Source organism: Parasteatoda tepidariorum, chromosome 7 (genome assembly GCF_982258835.1).
Source record: "Parasteatoda tepidariorum strain Cologne lab strain chromosome 7, Ptep-v5.0, whole genome shotgun sequence".
Lineage (NCBI taxonomy): Eukaryota > Metazoa > Arthropoda > Arachnida > Araneae > Theridiidae > Parasteatoda > Parasteatoda tepidariorum.
This window is the reverse complement of record NC_141761.1, coordinates 92,159,289-92,167,124: the sequence shown is the minus strand read 5'-3', so window position 1 is coordinate 92,167,124 and position 7,836 is coordinate 92,159,289. Positions and strand designations below refer to the sequence as shown.

At 33.6% G+C, this 7,836-nt stretch overlaps 2 protein-coding genes across 2 annotated transcripts; both read right to left on the bottom strand.

Moving 5' to 3' along the window:
• Window positions 1–697: 697 nt before the first annotated feature.
• On the bottom strand, window positions 698–3,926 carry LOC147807315 (uncharacterized). Its single transcript, XM_087168881.1, has 3 exons — window positions 2,584–3,926; window positions 1,118–2,447; window positions 698–712 (listed from the first exon to the last, which is right to left on the bottom strand). Exons 1-3 carry the CDS (start codon window positions 3,924–3,926, stop codon window positions 698–700), a joined length of 2,688 nt encoding a protein of 895 aa, XP_087025007.1.
• Window positions 3,927–3,992: 66 nt separating this feature from the next.
• Window positions 3,993–6,260, bottom strand: LOC147807314 (uncharacterized). The gene is made up of 2 exons (XM_087168880.1): window positions 5,936–6,260; window positions 3,993–4,924 (listed from the first exon to the last, which is right to left on the bottom strand). The coding sequence occupies exons 1-2, from the start codon at window positions 6,258–6,260 to the stop codon at window positions 3,993–3,995; spliced, it is 1,257 nt and encodes a 418-aa protein (XP_087025006.1).
• Window positions 6,261–7,836: the final 1,576 nt, after the last annotated feature.

The window sequence follows — 7,836 nt, the reverse complement described above, 5'->3', positions numbered from 1 at the left end:
GTGACGTAGCTTGCCTTTTCCGGATAATAGCATATATACATTGAACAATACTCATGTTATGGCTCGATAGGAGAGTGAGGAAGTAGTGCAATATCTAATAAAGTACTACAATGTGTTTTTTTTATCTTATCTTAACTTACCGTACGACAGAGAATGGAATAATTTTAACACTTCTGTTTCTTACTATGTTGAAATGGCCCAGAATTATATTTATGGTGGTTTGTGTGATTGAATGGCTCCCTAACCGATTTTGAAATATTACTAAAATTTAATTTATAAAGAATTTTAGTAATATCGCGGTCATCTCTAGGAAGTAGTTAAATATGAAATTGAAGTACTTCCGCGCAGGCAGTATCAACAGTCCTGTGCTTTCGACTTGGCTACCGTTAAAGTTTATACGGTGTACAAGACAATTTCAAAAGGTGACCAAGCTGTTTGCCGAAGGCATTTAGTATGACGTAATATTTTATGGAAAAACATTCCTAGAATTTTTTTAGAAGTTGGTTGGCATAATTTTTTACTCATTGAGAAAAGGGGTGGTGTTCTAGGCTTTCGACTAGATCGTGTTCTAGATTGTGGCGTCTTAAGAAACGTATATTGAATGGAATTGAAAAACAACCTAGTCCATGAGACGATAAGAGGACGAACTTTCTTACGATTGATTAAAGATAGTGTTTAGTGTTCGTGATATATTGAGCTATAAAGTAGCGGACTGTAACAAACATAAACATTTATTTTGAAACTTAATAACATAAAATTGACAAGATCATTTTGAGTGACAGGGGGATGTTCCCTGTTCTAGAGTTGAATGGCAACTGAACAATAATGTGTTATATGATATGAGCGCCGCCTCGTGGCAATTCTTAACACTCCCCGCCGATTGGATGTTTAAATCCAATCATTATTAATTACAATGCTTATTACATAATAAAATAAAATGAAAAATTGACAATATTCATACAAAACATCAAATATATATAAAAGTAATCTCAATTTCAACTTTACAATTATAATGAAAATTTTAACACAAGAATTAATATATAGGTAAAATACAAATGTTGCGTACTGATCTTTTAAGTATATTGCCTTGTGGCAAACGTATATTTACAACTCTTACCTTCCCATCACTTCCCTTAAATATTTCCTCAATTCTTCCTGTTAACCATTTAGTTGCTGGCAAATTCTCTTCTTTCACCAACACTAAAGTTCCAATTTTAACATTATCTTTACTGAACTGCCATTTGTGGCGTTCTTGGAGATTACTTAAATAATCTCTCTTCCAAAGTCTCCAAATTTTTTGAGAAATTTTAGAAATCTTTTCCCATTTACTGAGTCTATTTTCATTGATATCTGCAAGTTGGGGTTCTGTAATGGAAGTGATGGGTCTCCCAATAAGAAAATGCCCAGGTGTTAGGGTATCAAAGTTTTCGAAATCAGCTGACAATGGAGTCAATGGCCTGGAGTTTAATACTCCTTCAATCTCTGCTAAAACTGTAATGAATTCTTCCAAAGTAAAATTGGAGTTTCCCGCTATCCGTTTTAGGTGGAATTTAAAAGATTTAACGCCGGCTTCATATAATCCTCCAAAATTTGGTGATCTTGGGGGGTTATAATGCCAATCAATTTTTTCCTCGGCAAAATATTGAGCCAAAGGTTCATCTGGTGAATTAATAATTTTGAAAAGCCGTTTCAGTTCAGCGTCTGCACCCACGAAATTTCGTCCATTGTCAGTGAAAATTTTAGAGGCCTTACCTCTTCTAGAAAAAAATCTTTTCAAGCTAGCTATAAACCCTGTTGATGTTAAGTCACTTACAAAATCTAAATGTATTGATTTAGTACAGAAACATACATAAATTGCAACATATATCTTATTTAAAACACCTTTCCTTTGTCCTTTAAATTTTATATAAAATGGTCCACAAAAATCAATACCTGTTATGGTAAATGGAGGAGAAGGTTCGATTCGTTCTTTAGGTAACTGACCCATTAATTGTTGCTCTAAAACTGGTTTGTTTTTTGTGCACGTAACACAATTGTGTATTACCAACCTGCACAAATTTCTGCCGTTCACAGGCCAATATTTTTGACGTATTAAGTACAATAAAGTTTGTGCTCCGACATGTAAATATTTCAAATGAAAATAATGTACAATCATATAGGTTAAGGGATGTTTTGCTGGAAGGACAATTGGATGTTTAGTACAATCATTAACACTTGAATTTACAATTCGACCTCCAACACGTATAAGACCCTTTTTATCAATAAAACAATTAAGAGAAGACAATTTACTTTTACCTTTCACATTCTCACCTTTCATTAAAGCATTCAATTCTTCTAAATGTTCACTTTGGGCAAATTTTAAGAGAAAAGTTTCGGATTTGTTCAATTCTTCAGAATCTAAATACCTACCTGCCTTGTTCTTTGGATTTTTACAGTTATAGATAAATCTAAAAATATATGAAACTATACGAACAAGTTTAGAAAAATTATTGGTAAGTTTAAGTAGGTAATTATAAAACATAACATTTTGATTAGTTAAAGCAAAACACATATCCTCTTCAACAGAGGAACCTTTTTTTTAACTCTGAAAGGTAAGAGTTTTCAGCAATAGAATTAGTGCACTCAAACACTGAAATCTCATCTTTTCTTAAAAACTCAGGACCTGACCACCAGACCTCATTTTTCAGAAGAACTTCTGCACTAACTCCTCTCGTAAGAATGTCAGCAATGTTAAGTTTACCGGGAACGTGTGACCAAGATTCAGGATTGCTAAGCGCTTGAATCTCTTTCACTCGATTGGAAACAAACTGTTTCCATTTATTATGAGGTCCTTTGATCCAGAACAATGCGATCTGGGAATCTGTCCAAAAATGAACTGTTGGGGATCCTTTTCGTTTTACAATCTGTTCTATTTCTTTGGCGAGTCTGGTTGCAAGTAATGCACCCATTAGTTCTAGTTTTGGAAGAGTCAGTTTCTTTAATGGAGCAACACGACTCTTTGATGCTATAAGATTAACTGTGATTTTGTCACAGTACTTCACTCTTAGGTACACTGCTGTTCCGTATGCTCTTTGGCTGGCATCCGAAAATACATGAATTTGAAGTACCTTGGCATCATCTAGACTGGAGTCTAGAATCATTCTAGGAACTTGTAATTTCGAAATGACAGGTAACTCAGACCTCCACTGAATAAACTGTTGGCGAATGTCTGGTGGAAGTTCCGTATCCCACGGACACTTTCTAAGCCACAAGTCTTGGAGTAAACACTTGAGTCTTATTGTGTACGGACTAAGAAAACCCAATATGTCGAACAGTTTTCCGATAGTTCTTAAAACAATTCTTTTAGTAATGCTTTCTTTTCCATCGAATTTAAGCAAGTCTTTCAGTTCTACAGAGATGTAGTCTTCATGCACATGCCATGGCAGTCCTAGAACTTTGTGTAAATTGGCTGTAGGATTGGCTTCCGAATGAATGGGATGGGTTTCGAACCCGCAATTCTTCCATAATTGTACCAGTTCCTTGCTGTTTGAACTCCATTTACACAGATTCATGCTTGCTTCTGCCATAATTTTCTTGGCTTCGTCCGACATCTGAAAGGCAGATTTCACGTCGTCGAGAGCTCCTATGAAGTCGTCGACATATAGACATTCATTGAGCATATTCGTCGTAGCGGGATGCAACTCTTGATATTTTTTGATATGTTCCTTAATTGTGGCAGAAAGCAAGAAGGGACTGGCGTTGACACCAAAAAGAACTCTGCAAAATCTAAAAATATTTATGTCATACTGTTCACTTATGGCCGGGTTCGAACTTGGAAAAAGAAATCTAACTGCATTTCGATCTGTCTCATTCAACGATATTTGAAGGAACGCTTTTTCGATATCTGCTAAGATCACCACAGCATTCAAACGAAAAAATATAAGCATGTTAAATATCAGGGGATTTAGGCTAAGTCCTGCGTATAAACAGTCATTTAAGGAAAGTTCACCTTCTTAATGTGAGCTGGCATCAAAAACTATTCGTTTACTAGAACTGACTGATTCTCTGTAAACCATGGAAAATGGTAGATAAAATAGCGGTTTATCTGTTTGTACTTTGTCTTTTGGGACCTTCTCTATGATGCCTTGATTTTCATAGTCTTTCAGAATTTCACGATAATCATCATACAGTTCTGAGCGTCTCTCAAATTTTCTAATCAAATGATCTAGCCGTCCTCTGGCTACAGTTAAGTTATCGTTTAATTCCCTAAAATCATGTTTCCATGGTAGCCCAACTTGATACCTCCCTTCTTTGTAATCTACAGAATTTTTAAAGAGAGCTAAAGCAGTACTTTCCTCATCTGTATTATCATTTGGAACTATCCCAATTGACTCTAATTCCCAAAATTTATTTAACCCTTCATCAACATTGTCCTGTATGAAATAACATTTGGAATCATATGGGTGTGTAGAGGGGATCGAACCTGTAACCATCCACCCGAAAACTGTTTCAATTAAAATAATAGAATTACCCCTTAATCGAATTTGATTTCCTTTTAACAATTCATAAAATACGTCTCCTCCTAAAAGAATCGATATTTTTTGCGGTAAATAAAAATTAGGATTAGCGTACTTAACGTTTTCGGGTAAATTCAAATTAGAAATATTTATTTCTTCCGAAGGAACATTTCCGGCTATTTCTGGCAAAATTAACAATTCGAGTTCCTTATTATATGATTCCTCATCATTACTTATACGCGAATAAATCTTCTCAGTTATCGGAAATACTGTATTTTTTAATCCTATTAAATTTGACCTACAACGCGATCTTTTTAAACCCAATAAATTAGCTGCCTCTTCAGTAATAAGAGATTTCATACTTCCAGAATCGCATAGCCCTGTCAAATGCAAATATTTTCCGTTCGATTGCAATATTTTAACTTTCACTGTAGAAAGAAGAACGTTTTTATTTACATTAAAAGAATATAAACATGGTGCCTCTTGCGGTTTATTATTAATTTCATTTTGCATTTGTGATTGCGTAACTTCTTGTTCCGAAACTGAATTATTTCTTTCTTCCCTGCTCATTGGCGCCACACCCGTATTTTTGTTTTGATTTTGTCTATCGAAGAAAAAGTTCGCTCCGTGTAACATTGTACTATGATTCTTGTTACAAGATTTACATTTTAAATGAATTTTCTTACATTTAGACATTGTGTGAAATCCGAGACAATTAAAGCATAATTTATTCCTTACAACACATTTTAATCTATCATCTGCGTTAGAATCGATAAACTTTTTACATCTGAAAATAGGGTGGGATTCCATGCATCCTAATAAACAATTATTTTTGTTTTCGTTTTTCACCATTAGAGTTTTGAATTTCGGGGTTGGTTCCCGTTTAAATTCGCCTGAATTTCTGTTTACATTTTCTAGTGCTTGACATCTTTTAGTTAAGAATTCCGTAAATTTTTCCCAACTCGGTAATTCCGAACCCAATTCCATTTCGTATAATTTACGTGAGTCAATATCAATTCTTTGAATAATTATATAAATTAATATTGCTTCGCAAAGAGGGTTCGTTTCTAATTCCAGTTGTTTTAATGATCGCAAATTACTTTCAATTTTATCGAGCATCTGTCTTAAACTAGACGCAGATTCACATTTAACTTTAAAAAAATTAAATATTTCACCAATATGACTCATAATTAGCAACCGTGTATTTTCAAATCGTTTTTTCAATGCTTCGAATAAACTGTTGTACGTATCATTTACCGTAATTAATTGTTTAGCGTTACCCTTAAGTGCCGACTGAAGGTAAAACAATTTTTGTTGTTCTGACAACTGTTTGTTATCGTCAATTAAAGACATAAATTGCGTTTTGAATGACAACCATTCAACATATAAACCTGAAAATTCGGGAAGATTAATTGACGGTAATTTTAGTTTACAGTTACCAGAGGACGAACTATTTTCATTTGAATTAGAATTTGGATTTAAAAGTTTTTGAAAGCTTACCTCGCATGTTTCGAGGTCAATTTGCAGCCCATCTAAACTTTCTTCAAAATCTGGCAAATCCTCATCCGACAAAGTAGAATAGCATTCGCTGCGTAGATCCTCTAACTTTGTTCTAAGTTTATCCAAAGTTGATAATTTTTGAGTGATGTCCGTATTGTCCACAGGTAAATCAGTATTTTGCTGAAGTGCATTTTCAATCCTTGTCAATTGTCCTCGTATATAACCCCGTTTTCGGTTAAATACTGTTATTTGCTCCAAAGCCATTGTTCGTTTCGATTTCGTACTCAATTTCCACAAGCGTTCGGTTTGTCTCCGGCTCGACGGACCACTTTTTGTTTAGTGTTCGTGATATATTGAGCTATAAAGTAGCGGACTGTAACAAACATAAACATTTATTTTGAAACTTAATAACATAAAATTGACAAGATCATTTTGAGTGACAGGGGATGTTCCCTGTTCTAGAGTTGAATGGCAACTGAACAATAATGTGTTATATGATATGAGCGCCGCCTCGTGGCAATTCTTAACAGATAGAATAGGCATCAGTGTAATTGATACTTATCTTAAAAAAATAATCTGATTGATTAGGATATTGTCAAGGCAAGGATGTGTACTCGGCTGGTATTTTCTATACTGTTATATTTTGATGGTAGAGTCATATTGCCCAGTTTACACCTGGCCCGTGTTCTCTACACTGTTTTAATGATAATGAAATGAGCCCGTTAATGTAAAATTTGCTTCTCATAAATAAAGCTAATTTATATTGAATAAAGAAATGCTATTTTTCTTTGATCACCAAAGAAGAAAAAAAGAATGTAATTTTTCCTTGATGGAAAGAAAATAACGCGTTCTCGTGAACAAATTACAGTAACTTCACGATCTACCGTCCACAACGAGACAAACCGACAACTTTTTTCTCGATCACCACCTGTATTGAAACAAATTTCTATTATCGCTTTAAAATTGAAACATATTAAACGAAACTGAACCCTTTTTGGGAAACGAGTTATTTGACAGAAACAGTAAGTTACTAAAAATCTTCATGCCTCCATTGATGAAGGTTACTGTTAAAATTGAAGAATAATTTATTACGATTACACAAAAAATAATTCATGAAGGATGCAATTATATCACGAATTATGTAACAATAATGTGCAGATTGTAATCGCAAATAAAAGTTTATGGTATGCTTTAAGCAGATAGAAAAGATTGAAATGATAACTTAGCAATAAATCTGTTTTATGACTCTTAATTTCTAATGAGAAGGCTGTAAAAATTCTCTAGTTTTTCTCAAAGATTCAGGCTTTTTTTTTTACCTAAAAGGCACAATCATCGAAACAATAAAAGTTGGAACTTTCCTTTATAATGGAACATCTAAGTTAGAAAAACTTTCCGAGGATTAAATTTATTGACCGACTATGCCTTAAAATATAGGACAAGCAAAATGCTTAGGTCTAATGTCAATATATAAAGAAACCCTTAAAAAAGGCGAATGGTAAGGATAATTTCGTTTAGATGCATACTAATTACTTTTTATATTTGAATTAGGTTAAATATGATTTGGTCAAAGCAGTTTTGGAGGAATTTATGTGCTGATTTCGAGAATAACTATCTCGTTAAAAGAAACGGTGATTGAAATTTGCTTTAAATTGGCTGTCTCTTCTTTTTATAAGAAAAAAAGGTCAAGTGTGTTTTTGTATTAGTTTTATAAACTAAGGAAATTAAGGGAAAAGAAACTTTTTACACATTTTTTTTTAAAAATTTCCTCAGTTAAGGATACAAAATGGACATTTTATCAATCAATTTACTTTAAGAACATTTTAAGGCCGCAAAATTGCAT